The following is a 19,375-nucleotide window of genomic DNA, read 5'->3' on the forward strand; positions in this document are numbered from 1 at the left end:
ATTCAAACGGTTTTATATATATGTATATTTTTGTCACCATTCTTCACCCCCCCGTCAAAACCCCCTTAGGGGTGTATTGTTTTAAGTCCACTTCTTATTTGTATACTCAAAAAATTCAACCCTTTTTACACCCCCTTAAGTTGATTCGACCTCCCTCCCCCACCATAAAATTCGTGTGGCTTTATCTTTAACAAAGGAGGTTCCAAATACCAATTTTCTGGTCCGCAATATCCTTCATTTTCGAGATATAAGTATCTTCAAACAAATAATTCAACTAATTTTTCAATTAATTTATCCCCCTTAATTGGATTTTCCGTAAACAAAAGAATATGTTTCTTTTTTCTAAGAGAGGTTCCAAATACAAATTTTCATTTCTGTAACATCTTCAGTTCTTGAGATATAAGTATACTCATTAGAAGAATTCAACGACTCTTTTAATCCTCTTTACAACCCCCACCCCGTAAGTGTTTTTCTGAAAGCAAAAAATAGGTGATACCTTATTTTTAAAAGAGATTAAAAATACCAATTTTCACGTCTGTAATATGTTACGTTTTTGATATGCACTGTAGACATGCTCATTTTTAAAAATCACACGTTTTGACACTTCACCTTAAGTGTATTTTCAGAAAACAAATAGTGCATGTTCCTTTACATCTACAGGTGATTCCAAATACCAATTCTCACCTCTGTAACGTTTTCAGTATTTGATATATAAGAATCCTCATAAAAAGAATTCAACACTACCTTCGCTTCTATTTTCCTACCCCATCCTTTACGTGGATTTTACGAAAAACAAACAAAAGATGTTTCTTTATTTTAAAGAAGATTCCAAATAAAAATGTTCATGTCTGTAACATTTTCTGAGATAAAAGTAACCTCATAGAAAGAATTCAATGCCTTTTTCAGTCCTTGTTACAGCACCGTTAAGTGAATTTTCCGTAAACAAAAAATATATTTTCTTTATTTTTAAAGGAAATTCCGAATATCAATTTTCACGTTGCCGTTGATACTTTCACGGCCCGTACTTATAGACACGATACAGATGTCTATCAATTTTCATGTCTGTAATATCTTCAGTTTTGGAGATACCAGTATCCTAATAAAAATAATTCAACCACCTTTCTCATTCAATTTTACTCACCTAAGTGTTTTTCCAAAAATAAAAAATACGAATTAGGTACTTTATTTTTAAAAGAGATTAAAATACCAAATTTTACGTATGTAATATGTTAAGTTTTTGAGATAGACTGTAAATATTCTCATTCACAAAAAATAACTCCCTTTAACACCTCCCCTTAAGTGGATTTTCTGAAAACAAATTATGCGTGTTCCTTTACTGTTACAAGGAGATTCCAAATACCAATATTAATGTCTGTAACATGTTTCGTTTTTGAGATATATTGTAAATACACTCATTTCAAACCCTATTTGTCACTCCTTAATGTGACCGTTCGTGGGACGCCTAGTTCGAAGATGATAATAAATTTTATAATTCGCTCGACTAGAATTCAGTGGTTTACATGATCCTCCACTCAGGGCATGGCCCTTCGGAAAGAAAGCGGTCACATCCTATCAATAATTAACCTGGTAATGATTCAACATCAGTCTCGAAATAATAAGTTCACTTAAATTAGGCATAAATGAAAGTTGCAATGAGAAATTGGAAGTATAATAATTTTAATAAAATGAAATTAACTGACTACAATTGAACAACTGAATATGCAATGTAAAATAAATTATCCTTGTGCATCTCTTATCGCACCGCATTAAAAGAATCAAGTCCATCTAGAAAAATAACTGTCAGTCATTAAATTAAAATCTCATCATTACACAACACTGATTCACTTAAATAAATGTAAATTTATATAATGGAAAATCAGCAATTTCAGTTTCTATTCATTCATCTTGTTTGTTCATTTGCTAACGTATTTATTAGACGAACCTGTCTTCCCTGCTCTACTTTTCCTATTACTTCATTATAACCTTCTAACTAACTGAATAATAACTTGAATTTTCTAACGGCGCATGATAAACACAAAAAAAATCATTCAAATACATAATAATAGTATCATTGCTCCATAAATAAATAAATGCATGTCTCCATCGAACCAACGGCATCATATGGCTGCACCTGAAATAAAGTACCAACTACTGTTATAAATAAGTGAACGATCAAATGCCAGACGATCTGCGTTGCATCGGCTCCACTCCATCCTGCTGGAAAATACTTCTACAGCGCCAACTTACTACATCTAGCAATGCTACAAGTTGATCTACAGTACAGGTGACAATACTCCCACAATCTAATTATCGTTCGAGTAGCTTGTCGAAGATCCTACTCGTGTGTTCGTAAAATACATTCCGCTATCCATGTGATACCAAATTAAACTCAAGTCGGCTCTTATGCCTAACCAATCTCTTCGAAAAGCGTTCAATCAACGTTACGAAACTCGCTCATCTAATAAACTCAAACATACGCGGCGGAAATACTTCTCAATAACACTATCCTAACCATTGGCCATCTCAAAGAATCAAATTACTACCGCAATTCACCACTCAATAAATCATTCTCTAATTATACCGTCAACTATACCTTTAGATGACCCTACATATTTTACGCCACACAATGTCCACCACATAACGAAAATACTCATTATTTCCTACATAAATGAGCTAAAATATCTTTGAAGAGCTTCACTATTATTCATACAACCATCACTGAATCGATCCACAAAACATATCACAACACTCCGCGGAATTATTCATATTATAAGATCACCACATCAAATATCTCACACATCGGTACTTCAAACTTACCTGTAGCATTCAAGATAACACTCGCTTCACAGCTGTTCCACTAACACGGAAAACAACGCAGGAAAGATCGCCTAACCCTAATATTCTCTGACGGAAAACATTATTCTAATATACGCAATAATTATCTACTAAAAAAATAAATCTTAACAAAATCAATGCCAATCTCACCTCATAAGAAATTGCATTTTTGGATACTTGATTGTCTAAGTTTTTATTGCTTTACTTGAGAGAGAAAAAGAGGATCTTATAGATATTTCTAGCATTGTAGGGGGTATATATCTACATATTATGTTATTGATTCATTTAATAAATGAGTTAATATTAATTCTTTCAATTACAATGGGCATAAAGCTATGATTAGCCCCGCAGATTTCTGAACACTGACCATAAAATAATCCAGGTCGATTTATAAAAAAAACTTGTTTGGTTTAATCGACCTGGGGTAGCATCAACCTTTACTCCTAAGGCTGGGACTGTTCAAGAATGGAGGACGTCAGCGGCAGTGACTAGAACTCGAACAGGGGTATTTATAGGAAGTACAGTTCGGTTATCTACATCTAGTAACCGAAAACCATTTGTAGGTATTTCGTTGTAAGGGAGTATATATGAGTCAAATTCATAGGGAGTAGTAAAGTCTGTATATTCATAACTTCAATATCATTGATGACCCACAGTTTTTACTGTAATAAGAGGGTCTATTGACTCATCAAGTAGATAGAGAAGTCGAAGAGATGGAAGGGCAATGAAAATAAGTGTAATTGCAGGGAGAATTGTTCAAATTACTTCAATTGTTTGTCCTTCAAGTAGATAACGATGATAAAAGATAGGAGGTATGACGTTAAACCAACACCGTTAGCACGTTAGAACATTCAAGTTATTTCACTTTATATCACCTGTGTGACATTTAAAAAGATCTACTTCTACTATAAGCATCTACAAGTAAACAAGAAGGGCAAGGTTCGACTACTCATCTGACTTCCTCGCTTCTCCACAGGTATTGGTCGTCAGGTTATTTTTTCAGCCATCTCATTCATCTCGGCAGGGTGCGGATCCACCAGGATCCTACTGGTTTACTCGAACATCTCCTCTATATGGACTTTCTTATTCACAAATATAGGCAACATCTTGGGTTCAATCTGAAACTCGAAAAAAATAATTAGAGCGAATTCATACAGATTTACAAGTCCACTGTTATCGATTAATACTAGCCTGTATAAATTAGTGTCGCTCAATGCTGTATTTAGTTTATCAAACGTTATTTAGGCCTCAACTTCTTAAATTTTAAAGACCTTAACTCGCATACAAGAGCTGTGCTCGCTATTTGCTTTCCGATCTTTTTCTGCTACTCAAGAATTAACATTGAAACAAATTATAACTTCATTATTTACAATAATAATAATGAGATTGCTTTCCATGAACCACATAACTATGATCCTGACTTCTTTACATATGATTTTGACATTTGAGGAAACGTTATCACGGAGATTCACAAAGGAACACACGCTACTATTGTTTATTCTTTTCCACTTGAAGTACGTCATTCCACACGCCTGTTAGATGATTAACTGTATGTAATTCCGGCTCAATCCATGGCCTCCTTGACGTCTGTAATACTAGATGTAATGTCTGGCCTTTCTTCTTCTCAGCTGTTACTGCAAATATTTATTGATACCCGCTTGCGACTACACTGTTTCCATGCGGTCCGATGTATACCACGGGGTTCTGAGCTTGATCTACCGATTCTCTTCCATAAGATCTACCATCAATTCGCGAGTTGTGTCGGCTCATATATTACGAACATATATAAATTCGCCGTGCATCAACAATTTATCTTACATCTATGCCGTCCATACGCATTTATCATAATTATGACCTTCAATGACTCCCTGACATGTAATTACACGTCATTGGAAGGTCATATTAAGTAGATTTTTCTAAAACAAAAATACGTGTTTCTTTATATTTAAAGGAGATTCCAAATACCAGTTTTCACGTCTTTAAACATTTAAGTTTTTGAGATATAGATACACTCATTTTAAAAATCCACCCTTTTAGCGACAGAATATCAAAAAAATCCTCCCTTAGCGAACCTACATTGTAATATATATAAAATAACTTGTCCTGACTGACTGACTGACTGACTGATTCATCATCGCCGAGCCAAACCTACTGGACATAAAGAAATGAAATTTTGGGGATATATTCATATTAAGATGTAGGTGCTCGCTAAGAGAGGATTTTTGGATATTCCTTCTCTAAGGGGGTGAAAAGGGGGGTGAAATTTTAAAATGAGTGTATCTATATCTCAAAACTTTAAAGGTTTACAGATGTAAAAATTGGTATTTAGAATATTCTTTAAAAATAAGGAAACACGTATTTTTTTGTTTTCAGAAAATTCCAATAGGAGGGGTGAAAAGGGTGAAAATGGGGAAAAATGGGTTGAATGCATTTAATCAGGATACCGGTACTTATATCTCAGAAACTGAAGATATTGCAGACCTGAAAATTGGTACTTTTGATCTCTTTTAAAAATAAAGAAACACGTATTTTTTGTTTTTGGAAAATCCAATTAATGGGAGGGTGAAAAGGGGGTGAATTTTTAAAATGAGTGAATCTATATCTCCAAACTTTTAAAGTTTGCAGATGTAAAAATTGGCATTTAGAATCTTCATTAAAAATAAAGAAACACGTATTTTTTCGTTTTCGGAAAATCGCAATAGGAGGAGTGAAAAGGGGTGAAAAAAGGGTTAAATGCATTTAATGAGGCTACTTATATCTCAGAAGATATTACAGACCTGAAAATTGGTGTTTGGGATCTCCTTTAAAAATAGAGAAACACGTATTATTTGTTTCTGGAAAATCCAATTAAGAGAGGGTGAAAAGGGGGTAATATTTTAAAATGAGTGTATCTATATCTCAAAACTTTTAAAGGTTATAGATGTGAAAATTCGTATTTAGAATCTCCTTTAAAAATAAAGAAACATGTATATTTTGTTTTCGGAAAATCCTAATAGGAAGGGTGGAAAAGTCTGAAAAAGTTGTCCAACGCCTTTCATGAGTCTACTTATATTTCAGAACCTGAATATATTACAGATCTGAAAATTGGTGTTTGGGATCTCCTTTAAAATAAAGAAACACGTATTTTTTGTTTTTGGAAAATCCAATTAATGGGGGGGTGGAAAGGTGATTTTTTAAAATGAGTGTATCTATATCTCAAAACTTTTAAAGTTTATAGATGTAAAAATTGGTATTTAGAATCTCTTTCAAAAATAAAGAAACACGTATTCTTTTGTTTTCGGAAAATCCCACTAGGAAGGGTGTAAAAGGGTGAATAATGGGTTGAATGTCTTAAATGAGGCTACTTATATTTCAGAACCTGAAGATATTACAGACCTGAAAATTGGTATTTGGGATCTACTTTAAAAATAAAGAAACACGTATTTTTTCGTTTTTGAAAATTCCAAATATTGGTGGATGAAAAGGGGGGGGGTGAATTTTTTAAAATGAGTGTGTCTACATCTTAGAACTTTAAAATTTACAGATGTAAAAATTGGTAGTTAGAATCTCCTCTAAAAATAAAGGAACACGTATTTTTTTGTTTGCTGTAAATCGCAATAGGTGGGGTGTAAAAGGGTGAAAAATGGGTTTAATGACTTTAATGAGGATACATATATCTCAGAAACGAAATATATTACAGAACTGAAAATTTGTATATGGGATCTCCTTTATAAATAAAGAAACACGTATTTTTTTTTTGTTTTTGGAAAATCCAATTAATGGCGGTTAAACAGGAGTGACAAATTGGTGTGAATTTTTCGAAAGACTATATCTACAGAATATCTTGGAAACGTAAAATGTTACAGACGTAAAAAGTGGGTGTTTGGAATCTCCTGTAAATGTAAAGAAACTCCACTTAAGGGGAACTCAAAAGGGGAGAAATTTTAAAATGAGAATTTTTACAGTATATCTAAAAAAACTTAGCATGTTACAGAAGAGAAAAATGGTATTTTTATCTCTATTAAACATAAAGAAACGTGTATTTTTAGTTTTCGGAAAAGCCACTTGGATGGCGGGGGGGGGGGGGTAAATGTGACTGAAAATGATGTTGAATTCTTTTAATTACGCTACTGATATCTCAGAAATGAAGGAATTACAGACGTGAAATTTGATATTTGCAATCTGCTTTAAAAGTAAAGAAACACGTATTCTCGGAAAATCCAATGAGTGTGTGTGTGTGTGTGTGTGTGTGTGTGTGTGTGTGTGTGTGTGTGAAATAATTGAAAATTTAATTGACTTAATTGTATGAGAATACATACATCTAATACAAACAAAAGCTGTTACAGACGTGAAAATTCGTATTTGGATCTCCTTTAAAAACAAAGAAAAACGCGTTTTTGGGAGGAAACCATCTTGGAGGGCGGGAGTGTAAAGGAGTTGAATTCCTTTCATGAGGACACATAAATCAAAAACTGAAGAAGTTAGAGTCGTGATAATTGGTATTTAGAAGATCTTTTACTATTAAAGAAACACGTATTTTTTGCGGGAATATTCACTTAGTGGGGGTGGGGAGTAGTGTGAAATGAAGTGAAAAAATAAATTATTTTTATGGGGATACTTATATCTCAAAACTGAAGGTAATAGACGTGAACACTGGTGTTTGGAATCTCCTTTAAACATAAAGAAACAAGCCTTCTTTTAATTTTTTTGGGGAGGAGAGTGGGTGGCGGTAAATAAACTTAACGGTGGTGGGGTGTAGAAGGAGGTGAAACCTATTGATTTTACTGTTCTTAATGTACTTATAAGGATCCTCCGTTGCTCCGGCGGCAGCGCGCCGGCCTCTCACAGCTGGGTTCCGTGGTTCAAATCCCGGTCACTACATGTGTCATTCGTGCTGGACAAAATGGAGGCGGGACAGGTTTTTCTCCGGATACTCCGGTTTTCCCTGTCATCAGCCATTCCAGCAACACATAATAATAATAATAATAATAATGTTCCGGACCGTCGTCAGTTGTGCGGACTGCGCTGGAAACGGCTCCTGGACTAGTAATGACTAAGAATGCAGTCCGGCCGCGGGTTTAGTGCCGCCAAGGCACCCAATATGACACCACGCCGGTTCTCCTGAAGGATTTTATCCATATTAAAAATGATTATAGGAAAATATGGCAAAGATTTAGGGACCCAACTGACCGGGAGGAATACCTGAGCCTAGCCCGGGAAGTACGAAATCGATTGCTGGAAAGGAAGATTGAAAAATGGGAGGAAACATGCCGAAATCTAATAGAAAACGAGTCAGATCGGGAATTTTGGTGGATTCTCGCCGAAAACGAGTCAGATCGCGAATTTCGGCGGATTATATATCTAAAACAATAAGCATTCAATTATAAATTTCAGTATAATACCGTAGCGAAGCACGGGTATCTTGCTAGTTGTAATATAAATGTATCCTCAAAATTTCATTTCTTCATGTCCAGTAGCTTTGGCTCGGCGATGATGAATCAGACAGGACATGCTATTTTATATATTTAGATTTCCTGTAACACCCACAGTTTTATCTTCGTACCCCAGAAGTACGAGTATATTGCGATTATCCCAGAAATAACAAATGATTGTTGCTCGATGGTGAATAATATTACATACAATCATCATCTTCATCATCATCATCCGCAGCTTATCCCGCTTGCTCAGGTCCCCTGCACGCACTGTGACATGAAAGAATTGTGGGATTTAGGATGGTGGTGATTATTGTTTTAAGAGGAAGTACAACTAGGCAACTGACCTCTGTATAACACTTTATGGAAGACATCCTACACGACGAAAATGAAGGTCTCGGCCAATGAAAGACAAGGGGAACGGAGAGCGTGAAAATGAAAGACTCCCTAGGTCTGGAGTGTTCTAATACCGTTGGGGTCGGTAAAGGACAGGAGTTGACGAAGGGAAGTCGGATAGCATAGATTAAATTGAGGGGCCTGGCACATGTACCACATGAACCACAGAGCCCAGCGGTGCCACCGAGGCTTCGTTCTGTTCCCCTGTGTTCTATGTAATGAACAAAGGAAACCTCGGAGCAAAGTTCACGCAATGGCCAGAGAACGCCATTGCTTAACGATAGTTCATTGGTATCTTTGGTTCACTTCTCAGGTCCTCACAAGACGTGGCTTTCTTACTCTAAACGGTGCTACTGGAATGACAAACGTGACACATATTTTAGAATGAATAGTTCGGAACGGGGGCGCTGTGTAGTGGTAGACGAAAGCACTAAGTAAAAATAAGATTTTATTGAAAATGAGCAGGCTCAAATGATTTCTGAATAGTTAGAAACTACGATAAATTTGCATTCCCCTTGAGACGACCCCGCGCACCACTCTTTGAAACCCACTGCAACGGTGAGTTGTGGTAAAATCGATATTTAATGACGTCTATGTTCACTGCAACTGTTCTAGTACCTTACATACCAGATAGGTTACGTTAGAATATGACCGCTCGATGCGTGTTATTCAGCACTAATGCGCCCCCTTGCATCGTTTTCGAACACATAGTACTTGGTACAGTAGTCCTACGATTAATGACAATGGTTCAGCAACGACTAATAGACATACATAATTTTAACCTCTGACCGAAATGGAGCAGAAACTCACAGACGGTATGTGCACCAGTTTCCAAATAGAATTCTACACACGTATTTCGCCGAACAAAACTGCATTTAAGAGCTAATTTATCGTTCAAATTCTTTGGCAGACTGGAACGTCTGTACGAGTATAAATTAACGAGTTATTAAACTTTATTTCCTGCGTCCTTGAGGTCTTCACAAATACATGCTGTTACAGAACGCGTGTAGTAAAATGGCTACTATTTGTTTCACATTCGAAATATGGAAACCAGTCATTAGGCATCTCATTCATCATTAGTGCATGCGGGAAAGTAAGGGCCTGGAGGGCCAGCTGGTGTATTATCAAACACATTTGAAGTCAATTTACGAATGGTGAGTTTATCAAGACAACAGCATGTAAACAATACCAACACCTTTGGCTTCATTTGTGGCTCATTGACTTTGAAAAAGAGAATGAAGAACAAAACGCTTATCTGGCTTCTTTCGGTGTCGATTTAGTAGTTGCATCACTTTGCGTGTCATACGTGTGTTACGGGATTAGGATTATTGACCAAGGGCAGGCAGAAGTTGTTACCATTGGAATTCCGATGACGTGGCGAGAGCAAGCAAATCGCATCGATTATTGTAATCTTTGTATGGTAAAATTTCAGGGCAATGAAAAGAAAAGTATTCAATGCATTGCATATTTAAACCTTAAATCAGCCATCAGGCCTGTACCACATTCCTGTAAGCCTCCAATCATCATCTGATTCTGTTGACTGCGATGTAATATTAATGACCACTGAGAGCTACAACCAGAGTTGTTTACCCGAGGTGAAGAGATCTGAGTCTCTCCAGGGAGTTGTCACGAGTGTTGGGTTCCAGTTTAAAGGAGAAAAGACTGCTGGCTCCTGGTATCTAACGAGAGAAAATGAATTTCGTGTGTTCTTCACTGCAGAAGGTTACCTTGTTTACGATAATGCCATTGAAGTAGTAGTATGAAAATATGGAACTAAACACAAGGACGAATGGAGGTTACTTATTGATGTAATCAAAAACACTATCAAAGCTGTACTCCTACACATCCCCAATAAGTTTGGTTCGATGCCAGTTGCATATTCGTACGTCTTGAAGGCAAACTATGAAACCCTTCCAATGTTGTTAATGGCAATTAAGTATTCAGAGCACGAATGGAGTTTATGTAGTGATCTAAAAGTTATAATAATGTTTCTTGAACAACAGTCAGGTTACACAAAATAGCAATGCTTCCTCTGCCTGTAGGGCACAATAATGAATGCAGGAGACAAGAATATAATGAGAGCATGTTTCGTGTCTGCCACCCCTCCATATTAAATTGGCGATCATCAAACAGTTTGTGACGTGGTGATTATCTTATTAAGTATATCTGTCATTAGATCTCCTTCGTGTCTTATGCTAATTTGAAAGAAGGGATCTTTGTGGGACCACAAATAAGGAACCTTCTGAGTGGATAGGTTTCAAGAATGTGATACAGGAGCACCCGCATTACAAGAAGTTTGTGGAAGATACGTTGATGGCTATGAAAAACCTGCATTCCTTCATGGTGTGAAGAACATGCCGACCTGAAGGGGAAGAGCAGGTGGAATGTTGTGGCCGTACAGCCGTACAGCCCCACTGTCGGCAGCTCTGGAAATGGTTTCCGTGGTTCCCATTTTCACCTAGGCCACGGCCGCTTCCTTCCCATTTCTAGCCCTTTTCTATCTCATCGTTGCCATAAGACCCGTCTGTGTCGGTGCGACGTACAGGAATGTTGTTGGCGTATGAAGAGTCACACCTCCGCAGCAAAAGGAAGAGAGTTTAAGTTATGGAATGTGTGTCCTGGACTTGCCATGTGTGGAAATAAGTTGACTGCTGTTAATTCTCTATAATTGATATATACAGTGAAACCTCGATATCTAGAATCACCTCGGCAGTTTCGGCTTATCGAAATTTCGAGATATGGAGAATGCCGTTACTGGTTATACAAGCAAACTCTATTTTACGGCAACACTTTAATTATAACTTAAGCCTTATTTTAGAAGGCAGGATAGAGTAGTTAGTCTCTTCTGTTTGTTACTTCACGGCAGCCGACATTTCAATTCACACCCGAGAAACAGAGAGGCTTCGAACATTACAAGTTTTAGTTCACATCATATTAGCTCCCAGCATCACTGTAAACTGTTCCTCAAATGCCGTATTGCACAGTTAATGTTACATACAATTCCAGTTCCAGAGTATTTTTTGCTTCAAGGGAGGAAATGTTTGCTTCGAGAAATTCGTGTAACCGACTTTCAAGTAATAGAGAAGAATAGAACAAACAACTTCGAGATACTGAAAATTCGAGTAATGATATCGAGGTTCGACTGTACTGTGTTATACCTTCATGTCTTCGCAGTACAGACATTGGGCATGCTCTCCTTATTATTATCATTATTAATATTATTATTATTTCGGCTGACTGGCCAGCGTCCTGGCGTTTGTTCCTCGATCAAGCTCGATAGCTCCAGTCGCTTAAGTGCGGCCAGTATCAAGTAATCGGAAGATAGTGGGTTCGAATCCCACTGCCGGCAGCCCTGAAGATGGTTTTCCGTGGTTTCCCATTTTCACACCAGGCAAATGCCGGGGCTGCATCTTAATTACGGGCACGGCCGATTTCTTTGAATTCCTAGGCCTTTCCTATCCCATCGTCGCCGAAAGACATATGTGTGTCGGTGCGACGTAAACCAAATAGCAAAAAAAAAAAAAAAAATTGTTTGGTCCTCGTGGCCCAGGGTTCGCTTTTGGCTATATCAAAGGATTTAAATTTTAAATGGTTACTTTTGTTTGCTCGGGGACTGGGTGGTTTTCTGCCCCCCACATCCCTGCAACACTCAACACTATGCTCCATCTCACAAACTCGGAGTTTCCTATACGCGACAGACACTTTATTAAGGCTGCACCAAGCTAGAATAGTGACAAGAAATACGGTTCAATTGAATCCACAGTTCTCACGTTGCTTAGTCATAGTTCTACATAAACTCCAAAGTCAGGAATAGTACAATGTAGCTACTTCTATTGCAAGACATTAATATTGTGTTTTGTGTTTCCTTTTTTACCAGCCCGAATGCTACCAGAGCTCCCTCGAGATCAGACCATGGGGGAGAGGTGGCGAGGAGGAAGAACCACCCCCCGATTACTCTCCAGAACAGCCGTCACCTTCCCCATCACCACCACCAGATATACGAGCTACTCCCCCTCCAGAAACAACGTCGAGCAAGAAATTCTACCGCCGTCCCCGCATCAACGCAGAAATTCCACCACCTCCTTCCCCCACACCCACCGGGCGCCATGGAAAGTCTGGCGGGCACAGTGCCACATCCATCATCGGAGAGTCATTTAGGAAACTGGTCGGTAAGTTCCGTACCTCCAGTTCGGAGAGAAAAGCTAAGAGAAAAAACCTAGGTGGAAAGAGGGGAACTAACAGCTCGCGATCGCCATCACCACGTCATCATCACGTCACTGACAGCAAGGCTCGTGGGAGCGAGGAATTGCCACTGCCAAATGAGGCCGGGCTGCGGCAGGCCGAAGGCGGAGAGAGCGGTGATCAACCAGTTGCTCCGCCAAGGTCTACGCGAGCACTCCACTACCGAGCACGCGGTGAGCCAGCCATGCAGCGCAGGTTCTACCTGGGTGAAGATCCCTTTGGGGGTAGTATCTACGGCAGAGAACGGGAGTATGACGGAGTAACACCTCTCAAATCCAGCCGCCGCCATCATCGGCGAGGTGAGGAGGATGACATGAACAGGTAAGCATTTCCAGAATTTGACACTTTTTGATAACCAAGGCCGGAAAGAACTGGTGCTACGAACTCGCATTCATTTTCAGAGGAAATAAAGTTTAACTACTTGTTCTTGTCTCTTAAGCACGTTACTTGCACGCCAAATCAGCATGTAGTGTTTTCTCGTTCTTCTGAGTTGCCCGTCCATTTTGACACTTTTATGTTTCGGTAACTGCATTTCAGCACTAACATGCATATTCTGAATGTTGTTATATTGCTGTTCACTAAAAACTGTGGAAGTTTCCTGTAGGAGGAGAGGTGTTTGTTTTGTAGACCAGCTTGAGGTTGCGTTACACCTGACCTTCAGTAGCCGTATTTGGTCTCGACGACAAAAAAAAAAAAAAAAAAAAAACAACGCAGAAAAGCACAGCTGTTAATTTTCCTGGATATGTAGGGCAGAGGTCTAAGTCGAGACTACTGTGAAGTGCGTACCTGAATGGTGCGGATCGTAAATAACATGCTGAAGAAATCCAAGTGGTTTCAACATTATTTCGAGAAGACTTAGGCACATTCGTACAATTTATTTTTCATATGAACCCATTGCATGGGTGAAGTTATAGAAGAGGGAATTATTTACTTCTTACATATAGCAGGACTCTCGTCTGCGCTAATAATAAGGGAATAATATTTCATTTTAATTATTTTATGATTCATGTATTAATGACCAAAACTCTCGTAACTTATTATGTGCTAATTGTACTTTGGAGCACTCACCTTGTCATCTCCTTCACCTCATAAGGGGGATGATGTTTTCTGGTGGGACTTAGCTTTACCGCCATTTTCTTTCGTTAGATGGCTCACTTTGGAATTTGAAGCACGGTACTACCAACATGATGCCACAACGAGACGAGAGTAAAAATATAACGTGGTTCCCTCTGGCGTTTCCTTTCGGTGTAATTAACTCCATCACTTGCTTCAGCTTAGTACAAGACCATCCACATCCGGTTTTTCTTCATTATAGAAACAAGTTTCCTTGTTAAATGCTGGTTTATGATTTATTGTGGGGTAATTCTGTGCACATTGTGCTAATGTGGGTTTGGTGTGTGTACACGACACAGAAAAACAATCAACAACATTATAACACATCCCTCTAGATTACCTAGCCTCTATTTGTGTCATTTCACCCAATCCTTCATGTGAGATTCTATAAATAAGTAAACATTCAAAATATTTTATGTATGAAGGCGCAGCTCAGATATAATCACATGCGACTGTATCTCAGTAACGCTTCCACGTTTTCCCAAATTCACAACAACCCATATGAAACTTTTACTAATATTACGAACTTTGAATTTGTGATCAACCTTTATTCCTCATACAGTCAAATAGACGTCTACGTGAAGTGACAGATTTAGTGGAATATTCTTATCGAGCAGTGTAATGAAGAGGACTGTTTTTAATGCGAACGTGATTCATTTATTCTGTTTATACCATAAAAATGTTGGTCAAGGTTATGGACCCACATGTTCGCAAGTTCCGAAGAACACTTCATTCACCTGAATTATAACTGCGAGTGTAAGCTACACGTCATGGAATGTTATTCGTCATCTGTGCCCTTGACCAGATGTTCCCCACTCCTTGTTTCTCAAGCTGCTAAGCTCCATTTTTGGTAATATTTTGTAGAATTCTGTTTCTTCTAACAGCATTGACACTTTGTGATTGGTACTTTACGTATCCTTACAGCCCTGGGCAAAATAAACTTCTCCCAATAAAGATTCACAAGACAGTATTACATTGATTGCTTGATGATGATGGTAATGACGATGCTTGTTGTTTTAAGGGGCCTAACACCTAGGTCATCGGCTCCTGACGGATTGTTTCATGTGCTGTTTTCATTTATTGCTATTTATTGTCACTTTCACTACTCTTTTTGCTAGCGGCTTTACCGTCGCACCGACACAGATAGGTCTTATGGCGACGATGGGATAGGAAAGGTCTAGGAGTTGGAAGGAAGCGACCGTGGCCTTAATTAAGGCACAGCCCCAGCACTTGCCTGGTATAAAAATGGGAAACCACAAAAAACCATCTTCAGGGCTGCCGACAGTGGGATTCGAACCCACTATCTCCCGGATGCAAGCTCACAGCTGCGCGCCCCTAACTGCACGGCCAACTCGCCCGGTCACTTTCACTACTTACTTAAAATTAATGTAAGTTAAACAACACATTATTATTACTTTTAAATTCTTTTTACCTTTTTTCAACTTACCAGGGATCGGCACTCTGTAACCCTATGTGGAGTGGTGGCTGGTGTTTTATGTAAATGAAGAAGTATATTAACATGGGCATGAGAACTCAATCCCCGAGGTACAATAATTAACAAGACAAAGGTAAAACTTCACCGATCCGCCTTGGAAGCGAACCTGGGGCTCTCTGAGCCGAACACAAGACGTAAATTATGAACACTAATTATAACAGAAATTTACCCGAGCTTACTTACACCAATTGTCCCGCATGCAGATTTTCACGGGGGTGAGTTAGTTACGTCAGACCGGACGGCTGCATGTTTTACGCCTAATGCCTCAGCAGGCTGGTACTCAGCAGTGACGAATACGCACACATATATTTTAATGTATGGGGAATCTGGTCGGAATGCATTCGAAGCTCGCAGACTCTGTGCTCAGCCGCCTCCCTTCTATACATGTTGCAGTTAAGAAGTAATGAATCGTTCGGAGCACATACCACATACAAGCAACTTTGTTGGTAGACTGAAATGTCTGTACCGGTACTTGTATTATTGATAGGTTATTAAACTTTATTTTCTGTATCTTTGGCTTCTTTATAAATGCACCCTATTACTGAACGTGTGTAGTAAAATGACTCCTATTTATTTCACATTCGAAATACAGCACGTTGTAGCGCCCCTTTATAAACCAGACACTAGGCATCTCATTCAACATAAATGCATGCGGGATACTTATAAGTAGAAAGTTAGCGACTGGAGGTCCACCTGGTGTATGCGTGCTATTAACATAATTATTATACTGAATGAATATGAAACAAAACCTCTTTCTAATATATACTGTACAAGGAGTATAGTAGTCTTCACAAAGAAGGTTGATTCGAAGTCACGACCAGAACCAGTTCGATCTTTCTATAAATAGACCTGGTTAGTGTTACCATTACTCCAGGTTCGCTAGGTTCTGGTCGTTTCATTTCACTCAATACTTCTTGCGGGATTCTCTAAATATGCCGCCTCCATAAACACGGCCATGGTCACATCTTTGGTTCTCCAGCAACAGCAGCAGAAATTAAATTCTAATTATCGGCTGTAATGTAAAAATATTTCTCTGGAAATGAAGAACTTTGACAGTGAATAGGTATCCCATACTAGAAGCCATGGCTTATTAATTAGTTGTGTTTTTTATAAATATCTTGTTTTTCCCTTCTAACTGCACACTCGACTGTGTGCTTCCTAGCAAGTCTCGGAATTAAGTCGATGAGGAAGTGGATTTCGTCAGAAGCTCTTAGTTCACTCGCAGAAACTTGCAGAGTGAAAGCTGAAAATATCATTATTGTTTTTGATGTCGATAAGAACATCATTCTTTGATTAAAGAATACTTTTGTTCAGGGTATTCATAGTAAGAAAATAACAGTTCATTTTAATATCCAAAGCACTGGTTAATGTGAAGTGAACCTCCTCATATTTCATATTCTTATTTTAAAATTGTTTTCGATAAGTGTGTTGAGTTCGCTGGTCGGATAGCCTTGAGCCAGAACAGCCCTGTGAAATACATCGCTCATCCGTTGTGGCTCGGGGACTGGATGTTAACAAGGACACGTCACACAAGCTACACATAGAATTGGCGTCACGAAAGATACCCGCCCGTAAATATGGACTTGTTACTCATGCCAAGGTAATTGGAAAAAGGCCGGGAAGAAGAAGAAATAGATAACTTTTCTACCTTGCATGCTAAATCCCGCGTCCCGGCAACTGTCACCTGTAGGTAGCATTTTAAAAATGGAGGGTCAGATGATTGTTTCAAGCCTCACGCACGTGTGGAAGACCCTTGGGACGTGGGGCTTGCCCGCTTTCACTAGAATATCCATAAGGACTGTATGACTATGACATTGCACCTGGTTTTATTATATACAGATATCAAAATTACCTCTTATACAACGAGTAATGATAAAGGACTGTGCTAGGAAAAATCCGTATTCGTCATATAAAGAAATAAAAAGTAAGTGGCCACGGCATACGCTGCAGGTCCTCCTCAGGGGAACACACTTAATTTAATAATAATAATAATAATAATAATGCTATTTGTTTTACGTCCCACTAACTACTTTTAATGTTTTCGGAGACACCGAGGTGCCGGAATTTAGTCCCGCAGGAGTTCTTTTACGTGCCGGTAAATCTACCGACACGAGGCTGACGTATTTGAGCACCATCAAATACCACCGGACTGAGCCAGGATCGAAGCTGCCAAGTTGAGGTCTGAGCCACTCAGCCCGGCACACTTAATTTATACTCAAGGAATGTTGCATGGTTGAAAACTTCGGCGTAGACAATACGTTTCTGTGCTAAAGAAAACACGTAATTTTCAAGAGATGGCCACACTTCGCCCATCTTTCACGTAAACCATGCCAGAAAAACTGCTTGTTCTTTTGCGGCAAAATATTCGTCATGCCACTTTTCCAATTTCCTCGAAATCGCTCTAGTGCTGATCTTGATCGCGTGCCCCATTGATGCGAAGGCGCCAGGTCGGGACAGTACGGCAGGTGCGGAAGGATGCCCCACCCTAGCGACTTCAAGGTGTCACACTGGTTTTGATGCGTGAGACGGCACATTATCGTGTAACAAAATCAATTTTTCATGTCTTCTGGCCCATTCCGGTCGTCTTTCGATCAATGCGAGATTTAAATTAATAATTCGTTAGCGACAGAGTTGTGCATTGACGGTTTCGCTGGGCTTCAAGAGTTCATAATACACAATACCCATCTGGTCCCACCGGACACAAAGCACGAAGCGATTTGGCCTTGGTGTTGAAGGACCGCCTTTATTTTCTCGGCTTCGAACTTTCAAGATAAATCCATTTTTCATCACAAAACGGTACAGAAATGATTTTCTTTCGTGGCGTTGAAGCAGCATTTCACAAGTGACTTTTCGATTTTCCTTTTGCCGTTCATTCAAATAGTGTGGGACCCGTTTAGCGAGTTTACTGATCTGATTGCTGATTGATTCTTTAATGCTTGTGCCAAATGCTGTTTAAAGTGCACAATGCTCATCCAAGCCCGTCATCAATTATACTGTTCACTAAAGGACGTAAATTTACGAATTTAGTGTCCCGTGTTGTTTTATGGCCCCGCGTTCGCGCTGTTTTACTAACGTGAACTTGCGCGATACGTGTCATACAATATTGCCTGCAAACATGGCTGACCTTGCAGGTAAACTTCGTACAGAATGGCAACTATCACACGGGCAATGTTAAAAAGAATGCGACAGAACAGTGTCAGTGAGTACGGGCCATTTAGAACATTGTTTTTGGGACACTGAGAAACAATATTATACCTTGAACGTACCAGGTGGGATTATCCGAAGTACTACCTAGTATGCGCCTCCGAGATGGGGCAACCAAGCATATTGCAGAATATGTTTCTGAAGCACCCGATACAGCAAGGAATTACGTATTTTCTAAATGAAAAGTGCTGTATCTTTCCAAAAGTCATATTAATACTTAAAAACTACCGTTATTAGGAACATGGCGAATATTTTGCTCTTTAAATTGTTCTATTTAAAGTAAACTGACCGTGAAAGGAATATATTTCCCGTTGTGGAACCAGCGATCGACCGTAGGCACATGATTCTGGCCGGTAAGGAGGGAACAGTTATTAAGACATGTGACATTACGTTATGGCAGCATTTCTAATGGGCTATGATGTAGGACCACCTTCAGCCAGCAGAAACGTGACCATGGATTCCACGAGTTGGTGGAAGTGAACCTGGAGTATCTCATACCACAAACGGAACAGATCGTTTGCACTGCGGGGTGATGGTCATGTTCTACAAACCAGCTTCTCTAAGTCAAACCATAAGTGTTCAATTGGGTCCATATCCGTATATTTGGAGGCTACGGCATTTAAAAAAATCATTTTCATGTTCTTCGAATCATTCCTGGCAGTGTCGTCACCAGCTGGGA

General features: G+C 38.9%; 1 protein-coding gene across 2 annotated transcripts in view; it reads left to right on the plus strand.

Moving 5' to 3' along the window:
- chas (chascon) overlaps positions 1-19,375 on the plus strand; it is a 920,317-nt gene that overhangs the window by 851,886 nt on the left and 49,056 nt on the right. For both annotated transcript variants that reach the window (XM_067142274.2, XM_067142275.2), the window contains one exon: positions 12,520-13,205. In XM_067142274.2, the coding sequence (XP_066998375.2) occupies positions 12,520-13,205 (686 nt within the window). The remainder of the gene's footprint in view (positions 1-12,519; positions 13,206-19,375) is intronic.

The sequence above is a fragment of the Anabrus simplex genome, chromosome 2 (assembly GCF_040414725.1).
Source record: "Anabrus simplex isolate iqAnaSimp1 chromosome 2, ASM4041472v1, whole genome shotgun sequence".
In the NCBI taxonomy this organism is placed as follows: Eukaryota; Metazoa; Arthropoda; class Insecta; order Orthoptera; family Tettigoniidae; genus Anabrus; species Anabrus simplex.